The sequence below is a fragment of the Antennarius striatus genome, chromosome 3, assembly GCF_040054535.1.
Source record: "Antennarius striatus isolate MH-2024 chromosome 3, ASM4005453v1, whole genome shotgun sequence".
In the NCBI taxonomy this organism is placed as follows: Eukaryota; Metazoa; Chordata; class Actinopteri; order Lophiiformes; family Antennariidae; genus Antennarius; species Antennarius striatus.
The window spans coordinates 9,544,080-9,561,783 of NC_090778.1; the positions used below are offsets into that span (position 1 = coordinate 9,544,080).

At 38.8% G+C, this 17,704-nt stretch overlaps 1 protein-coding gene across 1 annotated transcript; it reads left to right on the forward strand.

Annotated features, from left to right (window-relative positions):
* Window positions 1-5,958: 5,958 nt before the first annotated feature.
* Window positions 5,959-17,236, forward strand: fgf5 (fibroblast growth factor 5). Its single transcript, XM_068311758.1, has 3 exons — window positions 5,959-6,166; window positions 9,797-9,900; window positions 16,478-17,236. The coding sequence occupies exons 1-3, from the start codon at window positions 5,959-5,961 to the stop codon at window positions 16,847-16,849; spliced, it is 684 nt and encodes a 227-aa protein (XP_068167859.1). The 3' UTR covers window positions 16,850-17,236.
* Window positions 17,237-17,704: the final 468 nt, after the last annotated feature.

A 17,704-nucleotide genomic window follows, 5' to 3' on the forward strand; every position in this document is an offset into this window, starting at 1 on the left:
ATGTATTTTTCATTTCCCATATAACACTCTTTTTTCTCAAACTTTATTCCTCATATTTTGCTGATTTGTTTTTTTGAACTTTAAAAGAAAATCAGGAATCTTAAAAAAGGTCAAACTAGCCTTTGGCAAATGTTGAACATTTCAAAATTTGTGTCAGAGATGCTCCAGAGGTGATTGCGTTGTGGAGAACGCTGATGAGAACGATTCAGTGACACATTGGACTTATGCTCCTGAAAATCAATACAACTGTCAGTAAATTGTTTATGTATATAGATTAAAATGACCCCTCGACAATGTAGGGCATGTCTTCATAGTTATACAAGACATGATTATAAAGAGTGTAAATCATATATACACTGAGTTGATCTGAAATCTAGTATGTGAAGGAAAATTGGCTGATCTCTGTAACCTTTGCAAAAAGTCTCAGCCAAGGCAACACAGAGAGGTATGAAAAACCATCTTAAAATATTGGGTGGTCAAATAATATGTACACAAAATAGTTTTGAGTAAGTCAAGTCCTGTTAAAGGGTTGTAGAGCAAAATAGTATCCAACAATTTGAGGAACAGCTCATTAATTCTGAACAGTAAAGACAAGGAGCTGCTAAAACTGTTTCTTTTGTTGAAGAGTGCAAGTATGAAACTGGAAAACCCTGCACGGCCACAATCAAAGGTGGCTTATAGGGAACCATAAATGCAGGTTTTATCAAGGCATCTCTGCTCTGTCTGCTTACAACATACTGGGGATTAAAGCAATACGGAACGTTTTGACAGGTAAATAATTGGTGTGAAAATATTTATAATTCATCTGTTTGTTAATTCATCTGTTTGTCCATTTTAGGATGGACATTCGGTCATTCATTCATTTTCTACCACTTAGTCCACCGCAGCGGGTCACGGGGAGCTGAAACCTATTCTAGCTGGCATAGGGTGTGAGGCGGGGGACACTCCGGGCATGACGCCAGTGCACCACGGAGCCACACACAAAGACGGACAACCACACACACACACATAGTCACCCCTACGGGAAATTTAGGACAGGCCAATTAACCTGAAGTGCATTTTTTTGGAGGTGGGAGGAAGCTGGAGAACCTGGAGAGAACCCACGCAGACACGGGGAGAACATACAAACTCCGCACAGAGGGGGACTCGAACCCGGACCCGCCATGTTTTGTGGGGACAACGCTACCCACTGCTCCACCGTGCTGCCCCTAGGCTGGACATAAATTACTTATTTCCAAGTTTCAAGCCATATTTCCAAAATGTTTCAAGCCATAGTTTTCATAGCATACAAGGTATAATGATCTAGTGAGCTAGCAGCTCTTGAATGACCTGGTACACGGCACATCAAGTATCAAGTATGAGCAGTTTTTCCCCAAAAAGCAGAGGACAGTGAGAAGAGATCTGGTGTATTCAGATTATCAGCAGAGAAGACAAAAATGGTGGCCCCTGTTATAATGGTAGGTATACGTGTATGTCTGTTGCAACCACTTAATTATAGCTTAATTATTGACGTTATTATATTAATATACATCAACTGTGTCTTTGCATTGAAAGGTTCCTCAGCAATAGCGTGACCAAAGATTTACTTCGAATGAATATAGTCCGACCATAAAATAGCAGCTTTCAGAATAGAGATTAAAAATCTGTCTCCTTGAAAGCCAGTGTTGACTCACACTTTGAAATACAGCATTGACTTCAACTGATCTTTGAATTTTCTTTGGGTTAAGAAAATGATGCTGCTCCCACCACAAGATTAAAATAAAGAGTTCCTATTCCTAAGACATAATATGGATAAATAATAAATAGATACCCTTCCGTTACACTTATTCTTAGCTATCCCTGGCTGAAGAAACAAAACCCACAGCCAGTATTTTTGGGTATAGGCTAACCAGTATCAATCATCGTGTTTTGCTGGACAGGTAACCAATGGAGTAGGGGCAGTCTTTTCTCTGTGTTCCCCTTAAAACAGCAAAATATTTTCCAAGAAGTTGTCTCAGGCTGAGAAGACATATGAAATAAGCAACCAAAAATGTTTTTTTCTTGTTCTGGAATTAGAAATCAAGGCATGTTCCTGTCATGTGTAGGTTACAGGAATATGGAACACAGAACTGCTGGAGATGTGACCATCATGACAAGTCTTGCAGCAGATGTTCTTAATCTCTTCTCTTTTCCATTGCCCTGGCTCTACCAACGTCAAGCCGGATGCCTTCTCATTTTAGTTTGAGCTGAATGGCACCACTCAATCGCCGTTTGCCATCTTCTCTCTCATGTGTTATTAAAGTTGTGACCTGAGGCATTGCGTTCGTAGTTAATTGACTGTTAAACAGAATCACAATATCCGATGGTTGCTCTTCAAATAACATTTTTGTCCTGGTAAACTTCCTTTGTGGGTCCCACAAAGGGGACACACTTTCACCACCAGAAATGGTGGTGTTCTCAGTCTTGTAAGACAGATATTATGGTGTCCCTTGCGAGAGAAGAACCTCAGGGACTGTTGCTCACCAGATTCCTTCCACATTCTTCCTTCCTTTCCCTGTGTTGAGGGGTCTGCACATTTCCTTGGACTTCCTTTGACTGTCCTCAATCTATTTCTAAAACAGCAAACTTTGCTTCCTTTCTCTAACCCATCATTATCAAAGAAGATGACAGAAGGCAAGACTAAAAAAATCCTTCAGGATACTGCTGAAACTCAATAGGAACTACGCAAAGCCCTCCATCCTTTTTTTTTGTAATCCAAACTTGTGTTGGGTATACTGCGCATTGCCTGATCAAATGTCACACAAAAAAAAGATTTGCCCTTGAAAATAATTATCAAGTGTAGCATAACCCTTTTTATTCAAGAACGTGACCTAGTATTAAATATACAGCTCAAATGACTTTTGTGCAACTGGACACCGTAGTTTTGCCATTGTGTTGATGATTGAGGCCTTGGCTGGTCATATGCTTCCAAGCAGCACCTTCAACCCTCAGATTGATCACCATCTCTAGGTTCAGACGGTTTAGGGCCACAGCAGAACCTGCTGTCTGGTGTTTGCTTAGACTAAAAAGCTGCTAAAAGCTGGGATCAATCGGGCGGGAGAATCAATCAGGATCATCCATGTTTATATGGCTCAGTAGGATTACCTCACTGTTACTGGAATGGCCTCAGAGGAATGACTGGCCATTAGAACAGTGGGACTAAACACTGCCCTGCTGTTTACATAAAAGGTAATGTGGGCCTCGCCTCAACTCTGTGTGCCAGAGACAATTAGGCCCCTAAACAGGCCATAATCCACTGCTGGATTAGAGGTAATCAAATTCAAACACAGTTTGGGCATTGATAATAATGAGGGATGGGATAACAGCAAATACACATAAAGCAATATATAATAGAAAAATAATGATCTTAAACTAAAGTTGAGCTCATGTATAACTGAATTACAAAACTGCAGATAAAGAATATAAAAATAGTTTATGTTGTGTGATTTCCAGCTTTCCTTTCAACAAAAAGAGCCTCCATGGTGTTGATGATGCTCTTCAAACCATCAAAGATTGAGGTCCTTTGTGGACACAAGGGAAATGGTCAACTTATTATAAACTTGTGAAAAAAAGAGATTCTCTTTTTACTCCTTTTCTTGAAATAACAAAAACAAACCAATTCTCTTTATTGAGGCCATCCGAAATGGTAGTAGAATATGCAGAGTGTACTGCAGTGGCATGCGGTGTGGTTCATGGCTGGTGAGGCATTGACTTCATCATAATCAGATTTACAAACATGGTGAATAAGCTACAGTGTAGCACCATTTAGTAAGCAACATGAGTGGGTTTTTTTTTCAGTTGCAGAGCAGAATTATTTACACATACAAACTGTAAGACACAAATAAGCGCGTTTGATCAAAAACATTTTGTTATGTTGTTACCTACATGTTTGTTTATATGTTACGTTTACCTGTAAATGAATTCCACGCGCCCAAAATCTAAAAAAAGCAATGGAAAATTTTTGAGTTGAGATATGTAATCCTCCATTTTTATAGTAAGGCAAGGCGAGCGGAAAACAAATGAATGGCTGCACTTGACTCGCTGACTATAGATTGTAGTTTGCTGTTCTTCTGCGGGCGAGGTAGAAGAATCCTCAGCTGAATCCCTGGGATCACCAGCGCTCCCTACCATGAGACAGGAGAAGTACGTGCCTCACTTTGTGCCTTTTCCCAACCGTTTCAGGACCGCTCAACTCAAGAAAGACGTTACACACCTGCAGTTGTTGACAAAAAGACACTGTACATTATATACTTTAGCTAAATTATAGATATTTAGTTCATAGAGCAAACGTGTTTGAACATTTTAATAGCGACATATAGAGAGATAGCATTACGGTCTCCCTGTTTAGATACCAGCTCAGCTAGTCGGGCCATTGCGCAATCCATGGTGAGGCTCGGCTGGCTGGTGCCTCACCACAGGTTTCTGCTCAGTATTTCAGCGGTAAATGTGAAAATTCAGCGATTTTGAGTAAAAATATCCTAAAATTGGTGACTTAAAAATGGAAAATAACTTTATAATACACATCACTGGATAAATACAACCATTTAATTTATTTCTTCCATTTCCATTTTTTCTTTCATGATGGCAGGTGAGGCCGTGCCTCTCCTGATCGCACGCCACTGGTGTACTGAATGTAGTGTGTTGTGTAGCTATGACCTCTTTTAATGCAACTCCAGTGAAAGTGACAAGAAACAAAATTTACTGTTTATGCAATGAAACACCTACGGAAGATGGAGTTCATCTCAGCTTAAGCAGGATGAGTAACACGGTTTTTCAAGTTTAGTAAAGCTGGTCTTAATTTTCAGATCTTTATTTCTTTGTGTAAAAGGTATCGCAATTGAGACTGTGTCTAAAATCAGACATGTTCATACAGTGGACACAGTCAAGAAGGGATGCACATAAGGGACTGTAAAGAATGGTGTGAAGCAATAAATCATTCATAAAAGAAAAGTGAGGACACATTCAGTGTATAATCAAGGCAATGTCTTGTGCATTTTTTGTGTAGAAGAATAGTGTCAAGAGACCTGAAGAAATAAAGAGACCTGATTGTTGGATAACTTGTTTTGAAAAGTTGTATTTGTATATTTTATTGTAAATCCAAAATAATATGAATTTACCTTAATGTGTAACAGAGAGTTGAATGTCATGGACCAGTGAGGATTTTGTGTTACCTGTTTCTAAAACTGATAAAACTTTTTTCCCGAGGCATTCACTGTTTTGCTCAAGGACAGTTTTCGTGATGGTAAAAAAGATACTTTAGATTTAAAAAAAAAAAAAAAGGTTAAACTTCAGAATTGAAGTTTCTGAAGTTTGCTATAAACTAGTGGTGTTTTAGTAAGCCATAATATGCCTCTTGTCTCATCTGTCACACATGGCTCAGAATACCTTGGGAGTATTGGAGTCTTGACTGACGCATGTCTCCTGTCTGTATGGGGACGTATCAGACGATAAGGTGGACTATAACCTATAAGTACGACTGACTGAGTCTCCCGGTGTGCCAGTGTGGAGACAGTACCTGCTGACTTTTGCCGTCTGAGCACCACCATTCTCTGTCTCAGTCCATTTTTTCCCTGGTTATCTAGTAGGTAATCGCATTCTAGATATATGTAAACCATGGCTCACTGTGCGTAAAATGCTGCGATTTGTGCGTCCTGGCGCGGACGATTCCTTGGAAAATGTGCAGCATCTGACGCGCTTCCTGCTGTTGTGGATCGCTGCTGAGCAGAAGTGGAATCCCGGCGACACATTTTGTATGAAAGAGCGTCCTTTAGAGCTCAGGCATGCATCGAGCAGTGAGCTCATTGGCGTTATAAATATCCCCGTGCCAGCAGAACAACCTCAGCTACTACAGCCGGGGTAATGCCCAGGAGCGCTGCACGAGTGTGTGCGCATGGACAATTTAAAAGGCTAGAAATGGACTAGCGTCTCCTTTTAGGAAGAATGAATGTTCTTTTTTACCTTTTTACCGTCTCTCATTTGATTTGTACCGTCACATCACAGCAAGTCTCTTTGGAGCGCCAACTTCTGGAAGAGGAGATCAATTCAGGACGCAGGACTTGCAGGCTCTATTGTAGGGTTGGCATCGGGTTCCATCTACAGATTCATCTTGACGGCAGAGTAAACGGCAGCCATGAACCCAACCAGCTGAGTAAGTTATTCTCTTCAGTTATGTTGTGCAAGGAGCAGCAAAAAACTAGGTTCTGAATGTCTGACGCGCAGATGAATCCGATGCATCCCTCTGATAATGCGCACTTGGATCTACACTCCTTTCTTTGACCAAATCGAATCATCCCGATTTGTGGCGGTATTTTTTTCCCCCCTGCCATCTTTTTCTTATACCAATAATGATTTACACAAGAAGCTGGAGTGTGAAGAACGCGCAACTAAACTTAGGCTGCCAGACAATGAGAAATATCTGAGCAGCGGTCATCTGGTTGACGAGTCATGTTTGTGTCTGCGGTATGTTGGCAGGTAGACTATTAGTGGAAGTAACAGGTGCATTAGTAAGACACCAGGATGCGTTGCATTGACAATCAGAACGACTGTCATCAGAGCAACTTCACTTCATTCATTTTAAAATATCCACAATCGTAGTTTAAAAAAAAAAAATCATTAGTCTGTTAAAGAAAAACAACAATGATAACTTCATAATCAAATGTGTATCTAACCTCTATGGAACTAAGATTTTTCCGCCGTAAAACAAAACAATTAAGCAAACGAACAAGCAAACAAACAAACAGCAAACTAACTAAAAAAACCTCGAATTTTTTTGCAGAGTTGGTGTCTTAAATGAACATTAAAGTATCCAGAATATTTTGTTCTTCCAGTGTCCAGTAATTTTAGGATAAGATACTAATTTGGTTACTTGGGGTTTGGGGCTGCCAACTTTGCTAATAATAATAATAATGATAATAATAATAATAATAATAATAATAATAATAATAATAATAGTAATATATTGTGTATTGTATTGTATTTTTTTTAGCTTAAACAAAACATTTTTGAAATAGAAATCTAGGCATATCAGATTTTTGGTTAAAATAGGGAAACTTTTACTCTAAAAAATCTTCATAACAATAACTTTTTAAATAACAACGAAGTTTTTATACTGAAAAATTTTTTTTTAAACTTAAAAACATTTTCTTCCAAAAAGATATTAACTGTGCTGACATGAAAAGTAGGATTGTACAGAATGTTTTTCCAAAATTGTCTTGTGTGGGCATCTTGTCCTCCGTTATTCTGGGTGTAAAGACCAAGTTTTGGTCTCTACTGCACCACCAAATCCTGCATTGCTCATCCCTTGACAAAAAAGCTGAGGCTGACCGTGAAAGTGCACTTGTGCCTCCATTTCATGGTCCCCTTTAGAAGAGTTGTCAGGTTACATGGATTTCAACATGACAGCCATGTGGTTTTGAATCCTGCACGCCAGCACTGGAGATCAGCAGGAGACTGGGCTTCTTATGACTTTTACTGATACACTGCTTTCTAAATCAGTGAATTACATAAAACCTCTCATAGGAGAACACTAATATTAATCTATGATAACAATTTATTTATCAAGGCCACAGAAACTCTTTCATATTTCAGTTCTGCATGAAATAACAACTGAATGCAGTAAATGACAAGAGTTATGCTCATTTGCATTTGCAGGTCATGGGTATTGCTATCCCAGCTGACTACGGGCAAGAGGTGGGGTAGTCTGTTTATTCTATGCCACACAGAAAGATACACCCATTCATGCAGACAGTCATACCTATGACAATTTTTAACAACCAGTTCATCTAAACTGCATGTTTCTGGAGGTGGGAGGAAGCTGGAGAACCAGGAGAGAACCCATGCAGACACGGGGAGAACATGTAAACTCTGCACAGAAAGGCCCCATGTGGAATCGTTGCTGTAGGGCAACAGTGCTATCTACCATTCTGCCCTTGTGGGGATTTAAACAAACAAACAGCTGTGAAACAATAATTGGGTTTTATGAAACTAAATGCAAGAGTGCATCCAAATGTTTTTGACTGGAATGGCCCCAGTGCTGCACTGGTTATGCAAGAGAGACATAAAGTACATGGCATTCATTTGCAATTCCTCATGTTTAATTACCGACATCACAACAACTTAGTGTTTCTAACATTCCTGTTCATATTGCTGACACTTTTATCATAAGAGACTAATTATTTTTAGTAGACATGAAGCTTTGTAAAGGTTTACTGCAGGACCCAAATGCAAAGCACGTCAGGTAAGGGAAAAAAGAGATTTATTTAACAAAAGAATGTGGTGAAATGGTGGACCAGATGACCAGGCTGAGAAGGTGAGTTGGCAGGAAGTAAGTAGTCGAGGCAGGCAGGTGGGCTGGAAGGTGATAAAAGGCAACAGACAGCAGACCAGAACCGGAAACAGAGAGAACAGAGTTATTGAAAGGGTTTAGTAACGAGAGCCACGGTGCTGATACTGACTAGCAGTACAAACAACTGGTGATGAATGGTGGGAAGCTGGTCCTCAGGAAGGTCTGGAGATTGGAAAGGGAAGACAGGTGTGCTGCTCTGCTGCAGGGAGTGGCCACGCCACAGAAGAGGAGAGAGATGGAGCAACTGCAAATCCTGACAAGCTTAATAACCCAACCAGTAACGAAAAGAATAGAGAAGCACTGCAGAAATATACCATAAAGTGTTCATTCTACATTCTTTTAGTCCTAAAAAAGTATTTTCTCCTGTGCTTTGGATGTTGATGTTGATGTTGTAAATGTGATGAAGGTGAAAAGTCTGTGGTAATAACTTGTCTGAAAAGAAAAGAAACTAAATCACTTGCATATGAAAAACAACAAATTTGAAAGTTGGTTAAAAGTTGGTTCAGAATAAAGTTTTGTTTTCTCTGGTTGCCTAGTTAATATTACTTTGATTGGTAGGGGAGCCTCCTTTACAGAACCCTATGGATATACAGTTTGTAACAACAAATAAATACAAAAATGTTGTCAATGAGTTTGAATTTGATTACGTATACACATGCATATCTGCTTTAAGTAAATAAGAATCCTGATTCTGTAATCTAGATTAGGTAACATTGTTAAGAATGAGATTAAAAGTAATATCTATGTTATAAATCAACAAAAAATAGCTCTGACGAAACTTGCTATATAAAATTTTGTCCTCTGCTCTAGCTCTAAAATTACTCAATACCATGTTTTATCAACAGGGCTTGGGTTGGTTACTTATCTACACAATACTCATGATCCAGTGTGTGGTTCAGTGCAGTGACCCAGAGGGTCGGGCCCCGACTCCAGGATGCTACCATTAATTCCACAAACAGTATCACATAGCCATTAAAATGTTGCTTGCAGACGACATTGATGGTCAGCTAAGCATGCAAAATTTGTGCACCATGCAGATGACCCCAGTGTCCTTTATGTCTGCAGCCAATGGATCAGGACCACATGGGGTCTGCCAGCTCTCTGAATGCTGTAGCAAACATTAGGATTGGGATTATTTGACTCAGAAGTAAAAAGACATGATTTAAAAAAAAAAATCAGCACAGTAAAACCCTGAAATGTCCAGTTATAATATTGTATGTCAGACAAAAATGCCATAGGAGACTTCAATCAAACTTAGCATACCTTTTAACTTGTTCCTTGTTACTGGTCTTGTTGCCATGTTGGAATCCCCCCCCCCCCTATTTGCCAGGAAAGGATAGATGCTGTCTTCTTTTTCTGTTGAGAAATGACAAAGTCCCAAAAATAAACGTAGGTCATCAACCAATCACCACAGCATGTTGTCTGTCTATCAAGGTGTCCTGGAACTCTTCGCTGTTTCTCAGGGGGTCATCGGCATCAAAGGGGTCTACAGCAACAGATTCCTGGCCATGAATGAAAGAGGACGTCTCCATGCCACTGTAGGTATCTGCACACACGGCACACTGTCTGTCAGCCTGCACCACCAGCACGCACATACTGGTACTAATGACAACACAATAAGTTAATGCTATTGAATCAGTCACAGCGTCTCTAATTGAGTCTTTTTCTATATGGTTTAACAGGAATCACATCAGACTATACACTCTTATTTAACACATCTGACAGACACGCACCTTTCTTATTTTCCCACTGGAGCATGCCAAATCAAAATGATGTGTTATTTTAAGTTAGGATTTTACAAGAATATCAAGTCATTATAGTCCAATAATGACATTAATCATTACAAAACCCTCTAGGTTCTACTACTCAGCATTTTGACTTCATTTACTTTACTTTTACTTCTGCATGGTATTGTTACAGTATTTGAAGTGAAATGATTGATCCCTTGTTGTACCAGGTCATCCAATCCTTAATGTGCTGTTTGCGTTGAGCACAAGGTGTGATACCAAGACATACTGGCAAAAATATATGCCCGGTAACAGTAAAACCAAATCTATGAGCGTAAGGTGGTAAAAAGGGTTAAATAAAGCTGGTATTTTATGGGATAAAATTTTCAAAAACAAACTGATTTAGTGCAACATTGAACATCACTATAATTTTTTTGCTGAGTACTGTAATCATGTTGGGGACTTTAACAGTCTCTCCTTTCATAAACTGTCTGAGCCAATTAGAAGTGTGTAGTCTGCTTAACAGACATACCCAAATCATGTGACTGTTTTCAAAAGCTGTTTGACGTGTTTAACAAAATGAGAGAGGCTTGAAGCACATTGATGTTCGTCTCAGCTTTTCACAGCTGTCAGGGGATAGACTTCATTTTGAAAGATTTCATCCTGCAGCATCCTTTAGCCTCATCAAATATGTGTATATTCCTTCAAAACATCTTTCCTGCTGCTATATATATATCTTTTACGTTTTATTGTGTGTTACTTTGCATCTGTGCTTAATAACACAATCCCCAAATCACACATCGGCATGTTGTGGCATACTGCTGTAATCTTCAGCCATAGTTTTAAAGTCTCTTAAATCCTCCAAAACTCACAATAAGCCCAAATCCGCCCACAGCAGCTTGGCCTCGCTGCCACGAGCAGGATGGCCAGCCAGCAGCTAGCATCACTAAAGAGTCATCTGTGGGAGCCTTGGCAGGCGGATTGATGGAAGCAGTTCCCTATCAGCATGGGTTAATGGGAACAGCAGATTAAGTCCTGTCTGGGACAGCTGATAGTATACAGAGGAGTTGCAAAGTGAAGATCAATATGCTGAGTAAAAAAACATCAGGGATTCAGCGCTGGGAGAGATAGAGAGTCTGATCCGCTCTGGGTGTGAATGATGAACGATGATTTATTCTCCCTCAGCTCCTGGCATTATTTCATGAAACTGTGTCAGGGAGTGACATGATGTCTCTCCTCCTCTCCAATTGTTGTTGCATTCTGTATAAGCAAAAACAAAATGACTTCATGTTGGACATCTAATGGACATTTAATGGGCAGACATACATAAATAGAACAACCATTCAAGAAATTAAAACAATAATTAAATCCATAGCCTCGTAGTTTTTCTTACTTTGAGACTGAAGTTGATTCCCCTTAGAAGAAACCCGTCTGTACATTTTAGCCATCAGAGGCCATTGGAATTCAAGGAGAAACGCTATTTGTGCTAGGAAGGTGCTAAATAGAGAGCATCCATCCGTCCATCCATCCATCCATCCATCCATCCATCCATCCGTCCGTCCATCCATCCACCCATCCATCTTCTTCCAGTTATCTGTGGTCCTGCGGTATGAGGCTCCTGTGGTACTGTATTCCAGACATCCATCTCCCCAGCAACTTGTTCCAGGTTATCTAGAGTGATTTGGAGATACTGAAGTGATCCCAGGACATACCAGAAATATAATTACTTCAAGTTCTGGATCTAATCATGAGTTTCCACTCATTTATACGTGCTTTGTATGTCTCCCTTTGGAATAAAATTAAAATCCAGTCAAAATTCCCACAAGATATTTGTTCCACTAAAATGATGTCCCCCAGTTTTAAATTATGGGTAATTCCTACATAATTACTGAAACAAAAAACAATCTTGCGAAGGAAGAAAAGGAGGTAAGAGTAATTTCTTGAATGGATCCCTTTGTCTTTGTCCATGCCAAAAATTTAAAGATTTCTTTCTTACCACATGCTCTACTACTCCACTAAAATTCAAAGTAAATAAAAAAGGAAACTGCACCTTTATCCAAATCCAATGCAGAACTGAATGTAAACTCTTCGGCCCAGCAAGACATTTTTTAGAAATCAATGTAAAGCACCTGTATAGAAGTAAGAAAGATGGTTCACTTAATCAAAGACATACATTTTGCTGAGAAGCTCACATTATCAAGTTCAGTATCCTTCACTATACTATTTATAAAAACACAAGGTTAACCTAAAAGAATGAGCTGAAATAAATTCCATGTGGTTTCACCAAAACTGAATTTTTCTACAAGTGAAAATCTTTTAAAATCTTTTTCTGCTTTTTTTTTTCTATAATGGTTTAAAGGTCTAATGTTCACTGCAGCAGCTGACCTTCCACAGTACGTGTAGCTTGATGAGCATGAATATTTAGCTTCTTACTTAAGCTTTTCATCTTTCAGACATATTGTTGATCAGTTGTTATAATTCATGCAAGGGAAATTTCTGATAACTAATCAGTGAAGTGAATTATACAGTTTACTATTGAGAGACATGAGCTTCGACTGTAATTTGTAAAATAAATTTCCTGCATGTTGTTTTTGGGAATTATGATAAACTTTATAGTTTTATACATAACAAATTAAAGTTTTGGTATTTCAATCAGTTTTGTTTCTGCAGTACAGCCTTAATACCCTCTCTAAATATTCTTTACACTGCAGTTGCGGCTTATATTTTCCTCCATGGCAGCTCTGCCTCAGAGAAATATTTGTATAACTAAAACTCCAATCTGTGGTTACAGCTGCACTCTGCTATTTAACCGCCTTGATGATTTGGGGAGGATTCCGGGGCCACAGACAGGCTCCGGCCTCACATCAGCGTGTCAGGTGACACCTTGAACCTTATCTTGTTGCACCATCTGTCATATTTCATATTTATATGTTTTCACGGTGGCAATTTATTGGCTGAATGATGGGTGACAAGACAGATGTGCATTACTCTGCATAACCTTCTCGGCAAGCCACCACAAACAATCTTTTGAAAAGTGAAAAGGTCATGAGCATTTCTTAGACAAACATCGACGCAGTGAGGGGAAGAGGAATGAAAGGGGACAGCCAGGAAGAGAAACTAACAAATTAATGATTAAGTGGCTGCAGGAAACACTGGTATGAAATATTTTATTTGTGAAACCAACTGAGCTAATTAATAATTCTGAATCATTTTTTCTAAAAAAGTTTCAACATTCAGTTACTTCTCACATTTATGACACATTTGTGCTGAATATTATAATGTTTTTGCCAGATAATTTAGCGTTTCTCTTTCCCAACCACTTCATCATGAGCCCTGTGCCCTAAGCTACTGTAAATAAGAGTAAAGTTATGATAAAACTGTAGTCTGCAGTCTGCTTACTCTGTGAACACCTCCAACGAACACAGTGAGAATAGTAATGATTACCAATTTATTAGAGAGAATTTTGCATATTGAAACAACAGCGTGTGGTTGGTTGGATATTTACTGTAGTTTGCTTCTTGGCTAATTGGTTGGTTGGTTGGTTGGTTAGTTAGTTGGCTGGTTGGTTGGTTGGTTGTGTGGTTGGTTGGTTGGCACGCATGACGGACAGGTCATGGTGCCGGTGGGTGGGAAAAAATAATTACATATTCAGAAAGGAGACGTATTCCAGATGCTTGACTTCTTCTTTAATGGGATCAGTCCCGTTTTTCTGAAATTATGCAAAATCTCCTTAAAACCCAAATTTGTGAAGGAGCTTGAAATTACATTATAAATAGTTTTGTGTGAATTGTATTTAAAATATCTTGAAATAGAACAGCAAAAGTTAAATCATTCACTAAAAAAATTCACATTTAGCTAAAATCTCTCATTTTAGTTGCGTTTGAGTCAGGATGTGTTTCAGTCTGTGTGATTTTACTCGAATTGGCAGCAGCACTTCATTATAGAGGTATAAATAAAATGAGCAAATTTGTGAATCAACTTTGGCTTATTTAAGAGAAAAAAGTTATTCATAAGGAACTGTCCTCTTTGTGCCTCATTCATCTTGCCGCAATGCAGCTTAGCCTTGAGGATCATGGGAAAGGTCCCTTTAAAAGAGTGTGACCAATCCAGTAGGGCAAAAGCCAGGTTAAACAGCTGTACAAGCATTATGATTTTAACAATAAGATCTCTGGAATCTTACTGCAGCCATTAAATCATATGAAACACAGCAAGGGCCAAAGCTCTGTCCTGGTATGCAGGCTTAAATGTGTGTGTGTGTGTGTGTGTGTGCGTGTGTGTACACATCTGTGTGTGTGTACATTTATACATGCTCCAACGGATTTGTTTCTAAATGCATAATTCCGTGACTGCCACCAGAGCTGGTATGTTGCTCAAATATAGCGTTCTGTTAAATCATTGCAATCCACCCATAGCAGTTACTAAGGAGGCCCGTTCAGCTTTCTAATCATTTTTAAAAACAACAGCCAAAAGGAACAGTCGGTCACTTTGAATAACTTGTACCATTCAGGACACTCTCTTGTGACTGACATGTTTACCAAACTGTTGTAATAGCATCATTTTCTGCTATATTTGACTCTTCAGCAAAGCAGAAGTTTGTTTTATTTTGGAATAGCCAGAGGTTATGCATGGAAGTCATACTGCACTGAAAAGCAGGCATCCCTGGGTACATGTTGAGTTTCCCACCTAAGATATTTTAGGACAAAATGGGAACATTCATTTGATATTTGCATCTCTGTGCTCTGAACATGTGGCACAGCAAAATACAATACGGCATGCAGGTGTTATTTTTACAATTTTTAGTAGGAATTTTAGCGAAGGAGTTGGGGTTGTTACGTAATTTATGCCCTGCTTGGTAGATTTGGTTCAACCTTTGAGTCAAATGAAGGTAGAAGATGAAGATAGAAGTTCCACCTGGAGAGCTTTTGCATTTCTTTCAGTCATTTTGTCCTTTGTTATTTCCTCCTGTCATTTCACAAAATTTTCACCAATTTTGAAATGCAGCAATTATTCTGGTCAGCTATAAAGTAAGCCTATTTACCTTTATTTAGTTTCTCATAGATGAAATTACACCAACCTAAATGAGTTTCTGACCAGCACAAAGGAGGTTCTGCTGCTGTCAATCAAAGCATCACTGCGATAACGAAAGTCATTTCTGGAAACACAACAAAATTAAAGTCAAATCCTTGATTGTCTTGGAATTACATTACACTGAAATTCAATGAGGCTATGTAGTATTTAAATTCAGGATTACTGGTAGATTATTCTTTTTTTCCGTAGTCCAAACTGGTTGGGATATTTTTCCGTAAACTTTGAACATTGTAGTGAGCAGTAGGACTAATATAAAGCTATCCTACAATTCTCACGAAGATTTTTGATTTTTAAAAAATAAATTTATTCATAAAAGCCAAATTACAAGAAAATCACATTGACACAAAATCCAAAAGAGATTCACACAAAAAGGAGTTCACTAAAAGTATGAAAAGACCGGAAGGGGACAGAAGGAAGAAGAAGAAGACGATCCACTTTATTAATCTCCTAACGGAGAAATTACTTTATACAGTCTACATATATATATATATATATATATATATATATATATATATATATATATATATATATATATATATATATATATATATATATATATATATATATATATATATATATATATATATATATATATATATATATATTACAATATAGTACAATAGTACTATATTGTAAATATTGTACAACAGTACAATATTTAAGTGGCACCCCAATTGAGCAGCTTGTAAGAGGATGGCACCTTGCTCAAGGGCACCTCCGCAGTGGCCGGGAGGTGAGCTGACACCCAAGGTCAGCTCACACCCTGGGGATGTCTGGCGGGAGCAGGAATTAAACCACCGATGTCTGGGCAATGTCTGGTCATTGTCAGTCAGCTCTACCACTGAGCCACTGTCGCCCTAACCCTGAACTCTGAATGTAAGCTTGCTTTAAAGATTATAAAACATTTCCCCCAGTACCAGTTTAGTATAGAGTTTATGCACATCCCATGCCAAAATTTCACCAGCAAGGAAAGTCTGGCATGAGGTCAACTCCCAGACATGTGTTGATGAGAGTTTTCTTATAAATAAGTAGGAGAGGAGTAGGAGGAGATTTTTCTTTTTCTTTCCTTTAACAACAATTATCTCAGCAGCAGTTTACAAGAGAACGTATGGTGTTGGGTTACATGCTGGCATGCAAACAGAGGTCCCACACCTGCAGCTGAGCACTGTTTACATTTGGACATATCCAGTTTCATGAACATATGGTACAATTTACACTTTTAGAAAATTTGAAGTTTTGTTAAAATGAATTTAATTTAATCTCTGACAAATTAATCTCTGATATGCTCCTTCTTCTGTAGGAATGGTTCACAGATGACTGTAAATTCAGGGAACGCTTCCAGGAGAACAGCTACAACACCTATGCCTCAGTCATCCACAGGAACCACAGGACTAGTCGTGAGTGGTACGTGGCCCTCAATAAGAGAGGAAAAGCTAAAATGGGCTCCAGCCCTAGGGTCAAATCCCAGCATGTCTCCACCCATTTCTTGCCGAGGCTCAGCCTGCATGAGAAAAGCGAACGGGGCTTCACCATCACAGACAGAAACAAAGAAAGGAGGAAAAATCCTTCGCCAACCCCACCCAAACCTCCTCTGGCAGACACTAAAGTCCATACAGGAACAATTCCTAGACGTCGGCAGATCAAGTACTGGCCTAAGTACCGGTTTGGATAGATGCCAGAATGTTTGGCCCTGTTTGGACGATGTAAGGTTCATAAACATGAGACAACTGTGATGGACAACAAGTAATGGACATGACCAAAAAGTTGACAATGGTCATTCATCGTATCTACATCATTCCGGGTATCTGTGAAAGACCTCAAAGGGCTGTCAGGTAGCACTACAGAATTGATCATTACCAGGAGTTGTCCTCCATTTTCTGTTGGTAAAGACTGTCCCAGAATTATTATGGAGGAAGTGTGGACTGGAAAAGGATATGTCTCTGTTTTTCATGGCATTGTGATGAAGGGACACTCAACATCACCTCAGATGTATGTTTCTTTTACACAATTGTTGGTAATTTAAGTTATTTTGAAATGAGTATAGTAAATATGCCCCCATAAGGACAAGGCAATTATCTTATGATTGATGCAACACAGGAACCTACACAGGACTAATGTGACAGTTAAAGGAAATATCTTTTATATTTTTATTTTTTAATCATCCGATGTGGTTGAGCATGGTCAAAAGCAAAGAAAATTTTTGTGCAGTTGCTTCGAAGACAATAAAAAACAACTGTACAACACAGACTTTTAGAACTATGTTTTGTCTCATGGTACAATAGCACCGGATTGAACAAACACAGTCATGACTGATTTATTTTTTGAAAATCAAGAAAAGTAGGCAGCTTAAACTGTAGGGTAATGAGGTGGAAAAAGCACGGCAATATTATAAGACTCAGTCATTTTAATGACAGTGAAAGCTAGATAGATGGCAAAAAAAACTGCAATTAATCAAATGAAAACATCGTCATTGACACTGAACTTTATCACAATCAGGTATGCTCACCTTGTTGGCTACATGGTGATT

Excerpts from the sequence above, each read along its gene's own strand:
- fgf5 (XM_068311758.1), top strand. The coding sequence starts at position 5,959 with ATGAATGTTCTTTTTTACCTTTTTACCGTCTCTCATTTGATTTGTACC. Across the intron at positions 6,167-9,796 it reads CCATGAACCCAACCAGCTGA|GTGTCCTGGAACTCTTCGCT; the intron begins GTAAGTTATTCT and ends CTGTCTATCAAG. Across the intron at positions 9,901-16,477 it reads GAGGACGTCTCCATGCCACT|GAATGGTTCACAGATGACTG; the intron begins GTAGGTATCTGC and ends CTTCTTCTGTAG.